Below are 20260 nucleotides of genomic sequence, written 5' to 3'. Positions count from 1 at the left end.
ACTCAACAACATATAAGTATAATAACATTAAAAATGCATAAAAAAGAAAAATATAAATAATGACAAATAGAAAGAAGTGAAAAATTTGAAAAAATGTGAATACAATTATCCCAGTAGATACAGTCCAGTTGACATGAATTAAAAAATGAAAAATATTAAGATTTTAAAAAAGAAGCACCATTTGGAAAACAATAAAGCTTGTTCACAAGAGTACAAACGGGTTAACTCTTCAGATCCATTAAGGAAACAATAGAAGAATTGTTAGCATTTATCAAATTAATATCAATATTGTGCATGATTTAAATTTGTCTTAAAGCTGCTGCTGTCACACTAAAAATATTTGGATTTCTCTAATGGTCAAGCTGTTGTTCTGGAATAAACATTATAGTACAATAAATAGAAAATGGCCTGGAATCGTCGTAAAAGTCCTATGATCCACTCTCTTCTTGATTTAGGGGATTAATATGTCCAGTAATATAAGTCGATATTATTATATTGGATAAGGTTCAGAGGAAATGAAAAGACCATGAGATATGATCAGTCTATAGGAAGTGGTCTGCAGAGAACTCTTCATTATTAATAGACGGGATTCAGGTAAATTGTTAAACACAGATGAAGTTACACAAAAAAAAAGGAAAAGTCTCTGACCTGGAGACACGGTTGACAATGTAGAGGAAGGCTCCAAGGGGAATGATGGAGATCAAAAACCAGGGAAAGATGACACTGACCATTCCAAGGCAGAAGAGCACCAGGGTCAGGTTCTGCAGCAGCATCTCGGCTTGCATGGAGAGACGCACGTCCACTGTGGGAAAGACAGGATACAGATCGAATGAAGCAAAATGAGCAGATTTAACACAATCAGTACAAATGCATATAGTATATTCAACCATACTGGCAGCATCTTAATGTCAACAAGTTTGCACATTTCTGGTGAGAATTTAACCAGCAAGGCCATGTGATATGTATTTTGGCTGTTGGTGTTTCACATTGTTAGAGAGAACAACAAGAACCTTTTGTTTTTCAAGGTTGACCGGAGTCGAAAGTGTGATCAAACAACCGAAAGCTGTTGATCTGACAAAACTGCTAATGGCAGCAGGAATGGACCGGGCAACAGCTTCAGATGAGTTATTGTCAGCACATGTGCCAGGCTGCCTGACACGGCCCAAATACTATATTGATCTTTCACTATGTTGATGATGCAGTTTTTTTAGATCACACATGAAGAATCAGCTGTGGCTGGTCTGTGACTTTCATCTTACAATAGCCATTTAAGAAAATACTATATGAGGTCTATTTTTAGTTTTGTGACTGTGTTTTGACATTAATTCATTATTTTTCCAAAGACATTGAAACATAACAAAAACACATTTAACCCGTTTTCAAAAAAAGTGATGCAGACTTGTCAGGTTTTGGAAGTACAGCCTTGAAACTTTCTGTCTATCATTGATACTTGCCTTACCCTGCAAAAACTCAATGTAGCCTTTAACTTACGGTTGGTAGCTCAGTGGATACTTTTACATTGGCATTATTTACATGGGTTTTTGGACAACAAAAATATCACTTCCTCATATCATTTTTAAACTAATGGCCGCCACCTGCTGACCACTACCAAAACAGGAAACTGTTTCCATCACCTCTTTTTTACACACCGTAGTGATGCACTGAGGAGGTTCTAAAGGTGCACTTTGTGTCATCACTGCCAGAATATGAAGCTACTGACAATGCCACAGCCTGTTTTGCACTTGTGTCAATAAAGTGTTAATCATGAGGGTGTGATTTACCTTCATCCATGTCTCTGGAGAAGCGGGTCAGGATGCGACCCAAAGGTGTGGTGTCGAAAAAGTGCATGGGGCCGCGGAGGAGCGTCTGAAACAGCTTGTCGTGGAGCGCCGAGGCAGCCTTTACCGTGCACTGTCAACACAATCAGCCGTGTTTTGAAAATGAAACGCGACAATGAAAACAAACAGCTTACAGAAACATATGGAAACAATCGTCGCATGGATAAACACACAGCTGGATAGAAGTGTTTCTCCAAAACAAACACAGACTGTGTTTCTCTTGCTGGCGATTCAACTCTTGCTACATGTGCAGGTGATTTATCAAGTCAGCTGTCAAACACTGATCTAAAACATTTAAACGTGGGGCTGACACCGGGTTCATGACCCAATGAGCAGGAGACATAACCGGGAGGACAGAAATGAAACATGGCAGCGGAGAACAAATTAATTCTATTAATGGAATATTCAACGCTCGCAAAGATCCTTTCACAGCTTGGGGTAAAGAAGAAAGTTGCCGTCTATGAGGAATTAGCAATTTCAAGTGGCAGACATTAACACAAGCTTCTAACCTCTGCAAATGTGGTGTCAGCTCGGGTTAGCGTGGAAAGAAAGGACAAATACCCAAAGGGGTGCTGACATGCATTTCCACACACACGCACACAAAACACTTGACCCGCCATTGAGGGTCAGTGCCTCACACACACACACACACGGACACAACAACTGAAGTGTGGGTTGATGCACAGGGCTCAGCTCAAAGCTCGGTTTAATTCATGAAATTGAAACTTTGATTTGCAGGACTCAGGGTGAAAGGCCAGATGTGTTGCCAAGTATAAATCATGAAAATACACAGTCAATCATAATATAAATCAAAGTAATAGAATTTCTTGAGGTCAAGCAACTAAATTGTACTAATGGGTCAAAGTATTTAAAAAATACAATTAAAAAACAAGCAATGCTTACTAACTGATAGGTATGATCAAAATAACATAAATCTATCAGATGGAATGACATATTCACTTATATTTTATAAAAACATTTATATACAGGTTTATGAAAATCCTCTCAATCCCTTTTTCCAACATAACTATCATAAATCTATTCTGGATGTGATATGTATGTAGATTGCTACCTCGTGTATTTATTCATTTATTATGGCAACTGTATATATACATGCATTGCATATACATACACTGCATATACATGCTTTATATAATGTGTATATTGGCATTTTTGCAGCAAAAAAAAATGGAGATTTTGTAAATAGCTAATGTTAAAAAAAAAGGACACCTGTATTAAGAAATAAATTATAAATAAAAAAATTAAAACCATGCCTGCCTTATTCATCCAATTTTTGTATTTATTTAAACTTAATCAAAAATACGAAATCCGGTCAACATCCTCCTATCTCCTTTTGATGGAGAAAGCATCAAGCCTTTCTTTCTCTATCTCTTCCAGCACAGACCTTAATAATAAAGTGTTTATTGGCAAGAATCTTTTGATACGATACGTATCATGATACAGGGACAACAGAATCATATATTGCGATAGAGAAGGAACAAGGATATATTTGTAGTACTGTCCAAATACTTGACCACATGACTCTTCACTAATTTGTAACTGCTTTCATTTGATTTGAAACCAAAATATGCCCAAACATCAGTTTAAAAAAATGCCGGACCAAGTGTATCCTCTCGTCCTCAGTCATTACAAGATTTCATTGTTCCTTAAAATGTGGAGGACATAATGACGGCCATCTAGCAGCCAAAAGTTTAATTGTAACATAAAAATAAAAAAAACGCTTTGAATATTTGCATGTTAATTGTACATTTGAAAAATCAAATTACTGTATTTTAAAGACACTTTATTGAACGGTAAACCATTAAACAACTATGGTAAACAAATTGATATGTATTGAAGCAAGAAACAAACAAACATTTTATTAAAATAAAAACAATAAATCCTGATGTATCGCCAAATCAATACAACAGCCCTAAAAATGATAAAACTTTGCTCAAATGAACCCTCACTGTTAAACTAGGAGATAAAAGAGCCAGACAGATTAGATGAATTAGCCCACGGGCAGTTTCAATTATCTCTTTAATTCAAGCAGCCAGACACTAACGACAATTCCTTCGTCCTTCAACAGAACTTTCCCCCCACTTCTTTTTTTTCTATTAGTGGAAGTAAAACTTACCTTTACGAAGACCAGACCTCTCATCGTCTTGAGAAGCAGAGCCACTCCCATTGAAATGATGTAAACTTTTGTATAGAAGCTGATGTGAGGGTTCAGCCTCATGCTGTCGCTCGGCATCGTTTCATTGGCCCAGATTAATGAGCTGTTCTGAGGGCAGATGAAGCAAAAAATTACAAAGAGTGAGTATAAGCATCTCATTTCTGGAGCCCTGCGGGTGGATTGATATTGTGGCGTTAAAGGAAAACATGAATATCTGTCATTGAAATGGACTTTTCGATTTCAGGAACATTTCTAAGTCGCTTCGACTTGCTGCACATCCGTATCCATAGAGTTCAGTTAAAGTTACATCCCTTTTTTTTATTCATGCACATTCAGATCACTGCCATGGTTTGCCGCCGCAATTCTCGAAAAAAGGCTCAAACACTATTGTCAAGAATTGAGGCAAACTGACCCCACTGCCCTGTCGGATCCAGTAGCTTAGCCACCAGTTACTGAAGGCGATGCTGCCGGTGGTGGCGAGGAAGAAGAAGATGTTGATGAAGAAGATGAATGGACCACCGGCCGCTTTGATGTAGGCGCCATAAACCTTCCAGGAGACGGCACCGGACCCTTTCTCTTCAGCTTTCATCAGCCCTTCTGAGAACGAAAAGCAAAAGTTACGTATCTTGCCAATTAAACCTGCAGCAGTTAATGATCTCACCTGCTTTTTTGCAGTCCATGTTTACCGCCTTGGCAACTTCAGCAGCATAATTCATATCTGGAGCCACTGTCTCTTGTTTGTTTTGGAAATTCTCTTTCACCATATTCTAAGTGAAAGAAAAAATAGAGTTAGAAGCAACGATGTGGAATTGTGGAATATTTATTATATGAGCTTAAACATAATTCATAAATATATTACAGAAAAGTTAAATAAATGAGGGGAAATAATTTGAGAAATTATATTTTAAAAATAAACAATGAGAAAAATAAGACTTTTGTAAATATTATAAATATTCACAAAATCATCTCTACTTTATAGATTAAACTATAGAGGGCCTAAAAAGGAAAATGTATATATATTTAATATAAATCATTAAAACATAACCCTTTTTGTAAAAGAAAACTATACAAAGGACAAACAAATATCAGGACCAACCAGAACATTTAAATACAAATCAAAGAATAAGTAAAAACATCAGAAGATTACTGGATTCGGAAGGTTTGAGGACCAAGATTTAACATTTTATTTCCAATGCATATATTTATGCAGCTGGTAAAAAGCAATGAAAGGTTTATGTAAATGTGCAGTGGATGCCAGACTACCCTGAGAATGCCAGATTTCATCGGATTTCCATACTATACACCCATGGACCGGGTTATCTAGGAACAGATTTAAAATGCATACGGCACGCAGAATATGATCAGTATTTGAGAGGAATATCAAGTATTTAAGTCTTCAATGTTTGTCCCGTCAGGATTGTTGCAAAACCCATGCTTGTGCTTTTGGTTAATTTCTGCTATTTATTTATAATATCTTTAGCAACATTTAACATTGACTAGTAAAATCAAGAGATACATTTTAAAGCCCCAATCAAAAGATTCAAAATAGTGTTTCTGGCTCCCTTTAGTGTCAGAAAATTGTAACTGCAAAAAAAAAAAGAAAAAAAGTTTTTTTTTTAACAAAATCCGATAAAAGTTATTGTGTTATTATCTTTTTGGTAACCTCAAAAAGTGTCTCGGTGCTTTAGCCATACAAAAAACACTGTCTCTAACTCTTGTTCAATAGTAGTTTAATGGTCACATGGATGCACTCTGGGCCAGGCAAAACATAACAAAAAATATGAACGAAAAAAATGACACTGGTGCTGCTTTAATGTCTTGTTAGTCTGTAACTGTAATCAACATTATTCATGACCCACAGGGGGAAATATTTATGACCTTAAAACACATAACTGTTCATCAAGTATTTTATAAGGTAATTTTAAGTAAATTGATGAACATGATTTAAGTAGTTGACCAGTGAATAACCTGCATACATAATTGAAAAAAAAAAGTATGCATTAACATTTCCCACCTATCGAGTGTCTCAGTGGTTATGAATTATTCAGCCTGTAACCTCACAGGGCGACGGGTTAAAGACACCTCAATCCGAAACAAGCTCTTCTCATTCATCAGTTGACCTCACCTCTTGTTGCATGCTATTGAACAGGTTAGCGTAGTCCCGCTCTTTGGCCATGAGCTGAGCATGCGAGCCGTGCTCCGAGATCTGCCCGTCCTTCATCAGAATAATGTCATCACACGATGGCAGATACTGAGAAATAAAGCGACAAGAGCAAGTATAGAAGATTAATATCGCGGTGAATAATGTGGAAAGGTCAACGGCGACAGCTGCTCGTAGAAGTGCTTCTTTCATTACCGGGACTGATTATAAAATATGAGGAGTTCGTCACCTGCAGCTGGTGGGTGACAAAGAGCACCGTCTTGTCTTTAGCGATGCCCCTAATTGCTTTGTTGAAGACCAGGGATCCGAGGCAGGCGTCGACCGCGCTGAGGGGGTCGTCCAGGAGAAGCACAGGTCGGTTGCTGTAGAGCGCTCGAGCCAGACTCACTCTTTGACGCTGACCTCCGCTCAGGTTTGCACCTCGCTCCCCGATCTTGAGTGAGAGATCGCAACAATATGAGATTAAACAAGAAAGACTTTTTTTGAATAGCTGATAAATACCTCTGTCATGTCGCCATATGGTAACTCTGCAAGATCTGGAATAAGACAACAGGCTTCCAAGACTTTCACGTACCTAATGAGAGTGTGAAAAAGATGAAATAAATCAGCTTAGATTTCATTAATTTTACACTATACATGTATAGTTTGTCTTTTGCCCATCCATACATAGAATCACACACTGATGGGAGTAGGCTGTGAGGCAGCGTGCCAGCTCTCCATCAGGGTAAAGTGGCTTGCTAAAAGAAAAATATCTTATCTCGCAAAATCTAAGGCCGCAAGTCATCCACTTTACTGTAAGAGCTATGTTGCTAAGTTGCTCTTTTTGTTTCTGAAAATAACGGTCTATTCTTAAATGTTTTTTTTGCTTCAGTCAATGAACTAGCTTTTGAAAATGTATCCATTAAATTAAAAAAGCTAATAATATTTTTAAATAAAGCCTAAAAAGCATGACATACCTTGTCAAATAACTCAAAATATATAGATTTATTTAAAAATAAAATAATCACCATCTAAAACACATTATTTATCAATAAAATTTTACTTTTCTAAAGCAATTTTCTATTATGTTCTAAATTTTGTGTTTTGCTTTTACCAGAATTCAATTTGACAGCTAACTGCCGGTTCTGTTAAACTAACAGTAAACAAGACAGAGAGCTTGAGCGCATCTTTTGCTCTTGTTGTGGTTGACACTTTAACGGGATTTGAATTTTTGTCATTTAAAGTCACTTAATTTGGCTATTAAGTAAATTAAAATTGCAGGTTAGTTAGTATTTAAATTATTCAACCAAGTTTATCTATTGTTAGTGAACAATAAGACACTTACTTGTCTCTGTCGAACTCATTTCCAAACAGTATGTTCTCTTTCAACGAGTCATTGACGATCCAGGCTTGTTGAGAAACTAAAGCGAAGCCCCCGCTCACAGCCACGTTACCTTCCAACAGGGTCATCTGGGAAATAATAACAGAGGCCAGACACTTAAAACAATCTCTTGCAATTGCATGTCATTGCGTGCCACAGCAGTTCCCTGCAACCGCACTGCAAGACTTCAGATCTTCAATAAGATGAAAGCTAGGAATTATCCTCTTTTGAAGAAGAATGTTAAATTGAAGAAATAGTCGACTCTCACCTGTCCCAGGAGGGCGGATAGAAGAGAACTCTTCCCACTGCCTACACCTCCACAGATCCCGACCAAAGCTCCCTGGAGAGGACATGCAGATGTTGAAGCAACTTTTGGTACCAAAAGGTCATCAGCTCTAAAATCGCTCAGAGGTTGGTAATACCCTTTTAATACGAAGGTCAATCCGGTGCAGGGTCTTGTGCAGAGGAGGTCTCATGCTCTGTGTGGAGGAGATGGTGCTTTGTGGACTTTCTTGTTCCATGTTAGTGAGAAGGCTCTGACTGTTGGGGCTTTCTTTGATTGTTTTGCTGTCCTCTGCTGAGATGTACAAGCTCAGCTTCTCCCGGCGAAGCATCCGCCGCATGCCACCTTTGTTGAACTGATTCTTGGGCGGCGGGTTTGCTTTGGCAACGGGGGGTCTGGCCTTTTCCCATGCAAGTGTGGCATCCTGAAACTCAATTGCATTGCTAGGATCCTCCATTTTGACCAACACCACCTGCCTGTCATCCATCATGAACAGTCTCTGTTGGGACAAAAGAATAATTCGTATTTATTATTTTATTTTTGTTCATCTTTTTTTTTTTTTTTAAATGCAACATTTACTGTATCTACACACAAAGCACTTTTTTTGATTTGCTTTTAAATCACATATTTTTATTAATCCTTGTGTTATCTCAGGGTCAAGGTGACCCAAAGGCATTACAAAACAAATGTGTTTGTGGTATTCATTGCGTTGTTGTATGTATTTTATGGAGATAACATAAGGGTTAACAATTAAGCAAATATTCAATTAATTTTCACCTTGAAAGTATATCATTTTCATTGGTTACTTTTGTGTGGATCTTCTTAAAGAAATGGAATTAAAAAAATAATAGTAATTAAAAAATGATAAGTCTAACATTTTTTTTTCGGATCTATATAAAAAATGTACAAAAATTTAAAAAATGAGAATAAAGGTGTAAAATGTTTTTTCCTATTATTTTTTTCTAGTGACTTTCTAGTTTTTTCATCCCATTTTTAATCTGGTTTAAAAGCACACACTTCACAACAGTCCCAGTCTATAATTTGGCCCCCTGGGAAATGTAATTGCCCACCCAATCCCCTGATGGCATCAATCACATCAAACAATCAATATATGTATAATTAATTCCAGTAAATGATTTACTTTTATTTTGTCGTGCGAGGGAATATTTCGTTTTTATTTTTAATTTCAATATGTGTGATATCTTTTCCAACTGCATGTTTATTTTATAAATGCGAACCGTTAACATTTAAAATATATATATATATATACCATTATTGTTTATAATTGAGGATCATAAAACAGTGAAATGTTGAGCTAACTCTCCTGTTAAACCGTGTCTTATAAAAGTAAAGACACTCTTGTGAAACTGTGTTTACTTTACCATTTGTGCAATAGAAGAACAATTTATCTGACTAGGAAAATTCAATACGTGACCTGTGTTCTGATTCTCTTGTGAGGAAATTCATGTTGTACTCAGACAAGCAGCCACTAGGGGCAATCAAGGGTTAAGGGAGACACAAACACACATTCAGAGCTGGGATTCAACCTTCAAGTGTTTGTAAAAAAAAATACTTGAATTATTTTGCCACCCAGGGTGATTATTAAAGCAGGGAATATCACCTACTTGTGTGACTTGTACATCTGAGATTCAAACATAGTCCAGGGGTACAATTTTCTGCCAAGATGTTTTAAGTTCTAAATCCTTACTATTTAAAGCCACCAAAAAACTAGAACACATCAAATTCATGTGACCAAAGAGGATTAGTGTTTAAGCGTTGCCATTTGAAAGTTTTGAGCAAATAAAGATTAAAACAGCTGATGTGTGTCAAGGAGAGTCACTACTTCCGAAACAGTTGCTGGAAAATAAACGTACTACAGAGATCTTTCAGAAAACCTATTTCTTACCTAAGAATTAGCTGTTATTACACATGTGTAAATCAACCACTTTACCGTCTAAGCTAAGTCGGCTAAAGGTTATAATACACAAAACAATATGGCATCGAAAAGCTGGAACTGACATTAAGGTTAGCATGGCTGTATTACCTAGACAAACATAGTCAGGCTCTCTAAGATAAATTTAAGACAGCTTTCGCATGATAAAGATTGATATGGTTATTACATGTCTTACCTGGAATCTTTTGACTGCAACAGCGCCCTCTGACAGGGCCCTCACAGCCATTGGGGTGACTTTCAAGGCAAAGGTCATGGAGTTAAAAACGGCAACAACAGTGAACGCCTGCAGCAGAAACGAGTCATTATTATCTGCTGCAATGAATCAGAAGGTTGCCAGCTATGGATCCAAAAAGTTTTACATGCAACCATAGAATAATTTGATCTTGAAACACTACCTCAGCAGCGGTCAAGTCGTAGCCCAGGGCCATGTGCAGGGTGAACGTACACACACTGGCAATCACAACAACGATTGGTGCAACTCCCACTGTGAGGCTCTGAGTGACCCCAGCGCTCTCCAATATCTTTCTTTCTTTTAACCTGACATCTGCGGAAGAAACAAACAAAGAGAAAGTGAAAAGAGGAATGGTGTTTTTCTCAAAAATGTCCTTGTAATTTCCTTGAGCAACAAAACCATTGGAGTGGATTAACTCCCCACAGAGAGTGAACAGGAGTAGATGTAAGAGGGTGGACATGGGTTCTATGCCCATACATGGTATGAAAAAGGCTCAAAAACCTGCTCAACCTTGATAACCGTCCAAGCCTACAGCTTAAATCTTGTCCCCTACTTGCAGCACTATCTCCTGAATTCACATGCTTGATGCTCTTTTCACTCACTTGGGGTTTACATAGTGGAAAGCAAAAGCTTCTTTAATTTAGTACCAACAGAACTGCCGAATTCAAGACCTCTACTGCCCTTGGTGCAGTACAGGATTACTTTGAATGTCGGATACTTATGAAAAGCCACAGAAACAGGGTTTAAGGACGCAAAATGTTGATAAACAGCATTAATGTTGTGTCTCCGCTCGTTTTCCCAACAGGATAAGGGTTTGTTTACAATATTTCGCCATCATTTTCGTTGACTAAAGCAACACGGGTGTCATGGGGTTTAGTTCTTTTTTTTTGTCGCTGTGTCATTCTCTTCTTTTTTTTTTACTTTGTTTAGATGTTGATGGTAGAGTCCAAGTCAAGACAGCATTAGCCGAAACCAGGACATTATCAAGAACAGAGAGTGATCAACACCTAAGACGGAGACAAATAAAATACATTTTAAAAATATTACCTACTAGTGTTTTGTTCAGCATCCTCTATTTGTTTTTGCTTCAGTCTACTTAAAGTCTTAATTCACTAGGAGTGTTTTTTGAAAGGAGGGCAACATAGAATGAAGTGAAAACAAGGCCAAATGTGACCTACATGACATATATAGAGTTATGTCATTGAAAAATTCAAAATAAAACATATTTATCCAAAATAAAGAACTTCTTAACAAACAGAAAGGAAAAATGCTTTCAATAAACACTAGCATATTCACTCTGTTGTATTTTATTTTTAACTTTACTATTTTAAATTATTTTTATGCTTTTGTGAGCATATTTTTGAGTATTTTTTAGATACTTGAATACATTTTAGAGTCTGCAGGCTGCATGAAATCTGCTTAAGGGGATTCACATTTAACTTTCTACTCACCCTCATGTTGACTAAAGGGTGGGATTATTATTATCTGTGTGCTTTTGAGTTATAGGCAAAAATCTATGGCGATCGCAAACAAAGCTCATTTTCTTCGTCCAAAAAGACTCACTTAAAAACTAAACAAATAATCCAAACCATTAACAGACATGAGGGTGAGTAGAAAATGAGTGAAATTGGAACTTTGGGTGAACTAACCCTTTAAGGTCTCCAAATGGCCCCTGGGTCATACTTGGGATATGCTTGCATAGACTGTCAAGACCCCGAATAAAAGACTCTCTAGAAAAAACAATGTGATTCTAACTAAAGTTTGACACACAGTGGTTGCGTAACTCATGTGTATCACATCTTCAAGGTTTAAATCGATCAATCAATTAACACTTTAATTGGTAATGACTGGGCGATAATGAAAACGAAACCCACCGGGTCACTTAAGACTTAAACGAGGGGCGTTGATTCTTATCCCAAAGTGACCACCCCATGAGGAAAAGCAATTTCTAATCATGGATAAGTACAGCAGCGAGACTGTGGTTACAGGTATTATCAACCCTCCCTGCTCCCCCTACACTGAGTATTAACCTCAGGTCCAAGGGAATCGAACGGGCCCTGATTATGGGGGACGGCAGCCGCCTGATGAAAATGGATTATCGTGACGGTTCACTTAGAGGATGAGTTACATTTAATACAACACAATGACAATTAAGTTTCTAATTTCCAGGTCTTTAAATAAACAAGAAAAAGAGTCTCTAATGCAGCAAAACACGTCACCAGCACTCACTGTGTACGTTCTGTGCGAATGCATCCTCCCAACAATACATCTTGATGAACTTTATGCAGCTCAAGATCTCGTTCATCAGCCTCACGCGCTGGTCGGTCACCACCACACACTTCTTTCGGAAATACGCAGTCAGCCTTGATGCAAGCATCTGTCCAGACGGAAACACGGGGAGGAAATGATGACAAGAAAAACCAAGCGGCGGGAGAGGAAATGAAAGCAGACACCATCGCATTAGCTGTGGAGCGGAGGCCTGTCTGGTGGCACAGAGTGATAAGTGCCTTTCACATCAATGTTAGGGTCTCCAACTGGCGGAGTCTGATTGGAAACCGGATCCCAGATTGATATCTGAAGAATTCTGGCGTTGCTCAAAAGTCAATGTTTACTGTTACAAATCCAGAGGACGATACGCACGGCTAGGATTACGACTTGAATCAAACGTGATGAAAACATATGGTGCAGCGCTGCAATCTACAGACTGAAATCTTACCATGGCTGGGTAGAAGAAGATGAAAACCGCAGACCCCAACAGAGCAGTGGGCCCCAGGAAGTATGTGGTGTAGGATAGTCCCAGTATGCCCACCAGGGGCCCTCCAGCCAACAGACATCCCACTGTAACAGCCTCATAAAGCCGTTGGCCGTCACTGGAGCAGATGTTGATCATCTAGGAAAGAAGCGGAGCTGCTGTAAACAAATGTTCTACTATAAAATCAAATTGACTTTATGAGGCTTCCCGTTTGATAACACTGTTATATAGTGTAGTGTACGGGCACACAGGGACCTATAAGAGGGGTCACCCTCACTGGGTCTTCGTTTTAATAGGATTTTCAGTACTTAAAAGTCACTTGAGGTGATGGCTGGTCAAATAACAAAAGCCCCTGAAAGTGTTTCCTCTTTATTAAACAAAAAATGGATTTTGGGAAGAGGTTTTAAAGCGTAATATTTGCAGTTTCTTTACATAAAATTATTATGAAAAAGCAGCAACCGTGAAGGAAGCAGCTCAGAACCTGCTATAGTTTTACTCTCGAACTGCGTAAAGTTTGGTGGGGTTTTTTTTTCAATTTCAAGTGGACACAAAATTCTTTGTAAGAAATCTAAGATAGCAAAACCTCTATTAAGGTAAACTAAACTTTTTATTATTGCTACATTTTATGATTTTAAGAGTTTGATTTTTTATACATTTTTTGTTGTTCAGGAGGGCAACTTTAAATACAATCTATTATTATAATTGTCAAGAAAAAAAGAGCGATTCCCTTAGGCTCATATATTAGTTGTCAAATCAACTTTGATTGTGTAATTACACAACATTAACTACAAAGGCAGGACTAGTTTTGTAAAGTAAACTTATTATGTTTTGTTTTAATCATAGTGGCCACACAAGAGGTAAAGGCTTGACAAATATAGCCCTAAAAAGTGTTGCTAGCTATGTTTAATTTGAAGAAAAATCAATTATCAAATTATGAAAAAAGGGAATTTAATTGCCTTCATATTTTTAATTTATCACATGTCGCCACGTCCTTTAGGGCTCACTGGTGTTCCAACCTACCTCACCAGGGCTGATGTCCTTCGTGCTGCGCAGGCGGAGGATCTTGTGGAAGGCAAAGGTAAGAGCAGCGCCGCGGAGACGAGCTGCAGTGCGGTAGCTGACGGCCCACATTAGCGCCAAAGACCAGGAGCGTAACAGTTCCATGAGGAAGATGCCGGCGACCAGAGAAAGGCCGTACATTATGTGGCTCTCTGAGTTTTGCGAGTATTCCAGCAAGTATCGTACGAGCAGCGCCTGAGGAAGCAACAGTGAGAGAATGAATAAAAAGAAAAGGAGGGTAAAGAAGAGACAAGATGCCAAAAATAATATAGAATAATAATATGAAGAGAATATATATATATATATATATATATATATATATATATAAATTAGCCTCATTCAAGGATATTCATTGAGATTTTTATTCACAAAAATGACCTTAAACTGAAGATAAATTAGACTGAAATGTGAACATGAGTCATTGTGTGAGAACTAAATCCACTTAATGCTATTAGTTGTGGGCAGTCTACGGCACACAGCGCACATGAATCATGACATTAAAATAATCAGCTTAAAGTGTAAGGCACAATGGCACTTGGGCAGCCAAAGCAGAATGTTTCATTTGTCTCCAGAAATGTAACCATAAACACTTCATATATTTGAGTTACATAATAGTTATATTCTTCTAAAAGCGGCTTCTCATTGTAGAAAAAGAAAAAGATATCTAAAGCCATTATGCATTGTATTGAATCGTGAAAGCAGACCAGCCGTGCAATGTTATAAATGACTCTGTTTTGCACAGCCAAGTGAGCTGGCGGATAAAGTGGTTTTCAGTAAATACATCAGGTCGAGGGACTCTGTGCCAGACACCCTGCTGAGTAGATTATTGGGCAAGTCAGCAGAATTAAAAAGAGAGAGAAAAATGTGGACTCACGGGGCCCACAAATCCTGTAACCATTGTGAGAAGGAGGGAAAAAATGGCCACCAAAGTGCGGGTCTGGCAGAACCTCCAGAAGACTCTGGTCAGGGATGCCCCCTCGCGGCCTTTTCCTTTCAGCTCATCGCGCCACAGGGATTGAAGCCTGTATGGAAAAGAAAAAAAGGCATAAATATGGTTCATTAATTATTTAAAGCAGTACATTCTTTCAACCGTTTTTTAACCCATTGAACATTTCAAATGCACCGGGCACAGCATAAAATGTAAACAACATGAAACTCTGTAGCCTATACTCACATCCTCTTTCTATTTTTTCACAATAAATTGGAAACCCTTTGGTAGAAGCAAACAAAATCGTTCAAAGGTAGATCAGTAAAGCTTAGCTTTACCACTGTAAAGTCATGTCATTTTCACCAACTGATGCTGAGCTTTATGATACCCTAAACCCAGTCCAAGCATTCAGTGGAGTCTGAAGAAAAATAAAATGTAAGTAACTGGCAGCCAATGCAGAGTTTTAAGGATCGGTGAAATGCGAGTTCTTCTACTGGAGCGGGTCCTTCTTGTTTATTTCAAGATTGCAACTTTCCACTTGTTTGTTTGCCAGAGTTGCAAGTAAAGCTGCTCTACCAATAGACACAGTAATACCACATTTAACATAAACCTAATTCAATTTTTTCCAAAAAGGAAAAAGAAACCTGAGTCCTAGATGATCGCAGCAAAAAAGTGAGGAATAGTCAAACTCCAGTAACGTTACAACATTTTTCACAGATAATAATTTATTTATTTAAAATATATTTTTAAAACCAATGAGGTTTAATTGGGTAATTTCCCACGACACAGCAGACATTATCTCAAGGCACACTAGTGTGTTGCAGCACAGTGGTTGAAAAACACCGCCTTAAACATACAACACATGCTGTGCTGGTGCCTCGTACTGTGAAAGAGACTTCTATGGGACCCCTGTGTGCAGGAGTTGAATCCCTGGCTCAGCATGTGTTTGTGAATTGAGCGTTTTAGATGCAAGTTCACATGAAAAAAGCTTTTTGTAAGAGATATTAACCGTTTTTGTTCAGAGGTTGCGTTTAAAAGTATGTGCTATAGAACAATACATTTTTAAAGGGATAGGGTAAAAAAACAAACAAATAAATGAATGTATAATAACTTATAAATAAGTAATACACTTCACAATAATCAATGATTACAATAACGTTATTTCTAATTACCTTTACCTATAAACCTGTTTTAATATTTTATTTTATTCTACCTGCCAGGGAATATAGATGAAAGGTAGCCATTGGCTAATCAGGCTGTCATGTTTATGGACTTGTTGTATCCCCTTAAATTCAAAAAATTGACACCCCTGCCTCTTTAGCAGTTGATTATATACACATTTAAATAATAATTTAATAATAATTAATAATTAAAAATTTAAATAATTTAAATTGTCTTGAACTTTAAGCATCTTTTTTTTCTTGACATTCTATTCTGTTAATCTTTGTATCCTTTGTCTTTGTTATTTGTCTTTGATCTATGTTCTGTATCTTTAGATTTAGATTATGTCATCTTGTTCTTTCTTTTTATTTTTATGAATAATCGTCTGTATTGCTGTGTCTAATTGGAAAAAAAATTCAATAAAGTTCTACCTACCTACCTTTGTGTGGGAGTTACTCTCATCATTGGATGTATTTGAAAGTTGGCATTTTTATAAGGGTAAAATTATCATAACAAGCCCTCCCAATTTGCTCTTGTATTTCTGTCTAAAATCATCTCGATTTAAATGTCTTGCACTGCATTCATGGCGTATTACTTTTCCCCAGGTCACAACAGAAGACGGTCTCAAGGCCATCATATGGTGACAAAACATGCTGACCTTTACACAAAGTTATAATGAGTGCAGATTGAATGATGCTTCACTAAACTAGGAACAATCTATGAGAATTGCAGTGTTTTCTAGGTCATGGATGGATTATACTGATGAGGAACTGACAGAAAAACATATATGGCCTAATTCATATAGAATTAAAACATCACCCACACAGAGAAGCATCTCTGTTACTACACAAATATCAAATATTCATTAGTAATAACAAGGTATGACATGGTTGATTGGATAGAAGTATATATATATATTTTCCATTTAATTGTCAAGCTGTGCTTGTATGAAAATCCCAAATTATTTCTGTTATAATTATTAAAATGCCATACCATATGTAAATTGCAGTGGCGGGCCGTACATTTCACACATAGGCATTTAGTAGCGAACGTTTGAATGAATCCACCTCTCAATAACTACTTTAAGGTTCTTTATACACCACAGGGATCTGAGCGTGAACTGTTATAGGTCAATAAGATGTTTATCATCAAATGAACATCAGTGCATTGTATCAAAATATCACTCCCACTACAGTCTGTGTGGTTTCCATGGCCACGACACACAGGCTCTGCATCGCTAGTTAAGGTTAGGTTTAGGATTGGATACAAAATCCATACTTAAGAGTAATCTGTGTGGTTTTTGAGTAAACGGCAAAATAAACGGTCGTGAACGAGGCTCACTTTTTGTCGCCCAAAATACACACTTACAAACATCCAAATACCTCCATATTGCTCGTCTGTATTGTCCTTCTCGCATTGAAGCCACAACATGAGAAATTGTTCAGAATAAATCTAGAGTCTAAAACTCTAGTCTAAAGTCTAAAAAAAAGTAAAAAAAAAACACTGTGTTAAATATCAACAAGGTTACAATGTCTACTGTCTACATTGGGAACTTGCGCAATATTTACCCGGAATGTTTCCGCTCTGTGTAGCATGTTAGCCCTTTAGCCTCTAAACGAGATGAAAATATTGCCTTGTTTAATTTTTCTGTGAACCATATCTTATGGCAAAGCTTCAATACAAGACGGGCATTAGAGACAAGCTGCATGGAGGTATTTGAACGTTTTTTTAGTGTGTCTTTTTGGATGAAGAAAATGGATTCAACCTTTTTGCCTTTAACTCCAAAAAGACACAAATTACACTGAAAATGATGACAAGCCTTAGTCGACATGAGGGTGAGCAGAAAATAATGGATTTTTGGGTGAACTATTTTTGTTTATGCAGGCTCTAACCTTGTGTGCTTCAAGGATTGCCTTTTTTAATCCAGGAAAAAAAAAATCTGTGAAGGTTTATGTGTCTCTTTGTTCAGCAAACTCACTCCACTCGGAATTTTATATACCAGAACAAAATGACAAAACTAAACAGCCATAGTTTTTAATTTGCCAGATGGCAAGTCACACTGATGTTTGTAGAGAGCATTGGCCAGGACCTCACATCGAAGGTTCGCACCTCACTGAGCACCAACAAGTGTCAACTCTCCCATAGAGCTTCTCTCCTTCTACCTCCCGCCATCATCTCGGGTTGCATCTTGGTTTTGCGTAAGCGTTCCTGCTGTGTAAACACAAACGAAAGCCTTCTCTCTTCTTCAGTGGCGCCACTCCACTCATGCATACAACATCTCTGCTGCTCTTCCAACGTGATAGCTTTGTGCTTCGCTGTCCTCTTACATGTTCTCTTCAATAGAAAGTAGCAGCAGCACGAAACATCCAGGCCTTGAGCCACAGGCTTTTAACTACACAGGCTGATGAAAAAAAAATAAAACACTCCCCTCACGAGGATGAGACACCATAAAAAGTCACGCTCGAATGCTACTTATATAAAAGCTCTTTTAATTCAGACGTCAAAATAAAAGACATCATGTCTATTCATAGAAATATTGCATCACGACTCGGAAAAGACTCAGCACTTTATCCCAGACTAGTCTGTGACGGATAATGAGATAACAAGGGAGCCACGAGGCGAGAACGGAGCAGGTAAAGCTGGTGATATAACCGAGAAACTCGTGCACTAACCAACTCTCAACGCAACCAATAATCCCTGGTAATTCTAGCATGCTTGAATCCAGGAACAACCCCTCAGGAAAGGTAAATATATAAATATAATTAAGATGTAGATGCTTTAGTGGCTGAAAGTAAACACAGTGCAAATTCTTGTCAAGTAGCTACCGGTTATTCATCTGAAAAAATATAGATTACTTGAAACATTTGCTCTGTTTTACAGCTTTCTAATGAGCACTTCTCTGTTTTGTATGGATTAACGAGAAATAAGCCTGAACTATGGTGAGAAAAAAAACATCTCATGTGTTACTGTGAAATATAACGTGGAAATTTGAAAGTGTCAGAATGAAAGGTAATAGTTGCACTTTTGTTTGCTTTCCAAATTCACATTGACCTGACGGGGACCGAACAGTCAGTCAAACGTCTGAGTGATGCCAAGACCAATGGATGACTTTCTCATGGAGATTTTCCCACGGCTGACCTTGCAGCTGTTTTCCCACCGCTGACAGTTGTTTGGACAGATAAATCACCACCGTTTTTTGTATTTTGCTCACAGCAGGTAAAGGCCACTGAAGGAGTCAAAAGGCTCTATAATATTTGTATAAAACGCGAAAACAAGCCAAGCAGCCCTTGAGTGTTAAACTTAAGAAACGCGGTGTAGATAACAGAGCTTGAAGCCAAAAGGTCTTCAGGGATGTTTGAACAAACCACTTTTCATGCAATGAAATACATTTTTGTGAAGGCTGCTGCATTGTCGTGCTTTTACAGTTTTAGGTGGACGTTACAATCGTAATTTGCTATTATTATCTACTTCCTGATATTTGAATTATCTGTATCTCCTTGAAGAAAAAACTTCTACTTCTGCCCATGTGTTGAGAGATGCAGACTTTACGTAAAAAGCCCCAACAGATATGATTTTTATTTAGCAAACAGGAGCTCTCTGAGATGTATCCATGTGCAAACTGCTAAATGCATGCCACTGTAGTAAGTTCCTAACTAAAAAGAAGCTAACCAAAGTTTTGGGAAACATTTTCAGTTCAAAAAAGTGATTTTATTATCCTTAGTGTGCCATATGGGATGTATTATTTCACTCAAAACCATGCATAAACAAATATTTGATTTAGTTTAGGTTGAGGAGCTGCTTTTAGTAACACTACTAGGGATAGGCTGATGAAACTTCATGAAGCTTCATGAAGCATTCAGTAGTTGGCACCTTTAGTTTAAAACTGAAAAGACTGTGAAATTTCAGAAGATAAGCTGTTAAATCAAAGGAAAATAGAGCAAAAAATGTCATCTACTTATATACCTATACTGCTTAATGAGGCTTCATCAACCAATCAATATCTACTACACATTCTAAGAACACTTAACAGAAAACAAATTCAGATATTTTTGATATTATTATTCAGAACATTTCATGTCAGTTTGCATAGTAAATATAGATTTGGAGTCAGAGGAATGGATGTTATTGTTTACATGTTACAGGGATTTCATGACAGCATGGACTTTGGATTAGTTGTGTAGCACTTAGTTGCATTACTTATACTGTATATGAATGCTAGAGTAAATACACTCGGATTAAAACCACACTATGATGGTTTATGTTGCATGTCCTTTTAGCCTGATTACATAACATGCAGAACGAAACACATTTGTATGTACAGTATGTTTACTATCCGCAGTATGTATAGGAAAAGCA

General features: G+C 37.5%; 1 protein-coding gene across 2 annotated transcripts in view; it reads right to left on the bottom strand.

Moving 5' to 3' along the window:
• The window catches only part of LOC148071731 (ATP-binding cassette sub-family C member 5), a 35801-nt gene that overhangs the window by 8771 nt on the left and 6770 nt on the right, over positions 1 to 20260 (bottom strand). For both annotated transcript variants that reach the window (XM_087799680.1, XM_087799681.1), the window contains exons 4-20: positions 14690 to 14837; positions 13777 to 14010; positions 12721 to 12894; positions 12234 to 12381; positions 10168 to 10316; positions 9948 to 10055; positions 7958 to 8317; positions 7804 to 7875; positions 7500 to 7624; positions 6677 to 6749; positions 6405 to 6608; positions 6140 to 6265; positions 4676 to 4781; positions 4427 to 4611; positions 3976 to 4122; positions 1782 to 1911; positions 649 to 802 (exon numbers count right to left, since the gene is read on the bottom strand). In XM_087799680.1, coding sequence (XP_087655806.1) covers positions 649 to 802; positions 1782 to 1911; positions 3976 to 4122; positions 4427 to 4611; positions 4676 to 4781; positions 6140 to 6265; positions 6405 to 6608; positions 6677 to 6749; positions 7500 to 7624; positions 7804 to 7875; positions 7958 to 8317; positions 9948 to 10055; positions 10168 to 10316; positions 12234 to 12381; positions 12721 to 12894; positions 13777 to 14010; positions 14690 to 14837 — 2643 coding nt within the window. The remainder of the gene's footprint in view (positions 1 to 648; positions 803 to 1781; positions 1912 to 3975; positions 4123 to 4426; positions 4612 to 4675; positions 4782 to 6139; positions 6266 to 6404; positions 6609 to 6676; positions 6750 to 7499; positions 7625 to 7803; positions 7876 to 7957; positions 8318 to 9947; positions 10056 to 10167; positions 10317 to 12233; positions 12382 to 12720; positions 12895 to 13776; positions 14011 to 14689; positions 14838 to 20260) is intronic.

The sequence above is a fragment of the Callionymus lyra genome, chromosome 9 (genome assembly GCF_982586985.1).
Source record: "Callionymus lyra chromosome 9, fCalLyr1.hap1.1, whole genome shotgun sequence".
Classification (NCBI taxonomy): Eukaryota; Metazoa; Chordata; class Actinopteri; order Syngnathiformes; family Callionymidae; genus Callionymus; species Callionymus lyra.
This window is presented reverse-complemented; position numbering and strand designations above follow the sequence as displayed.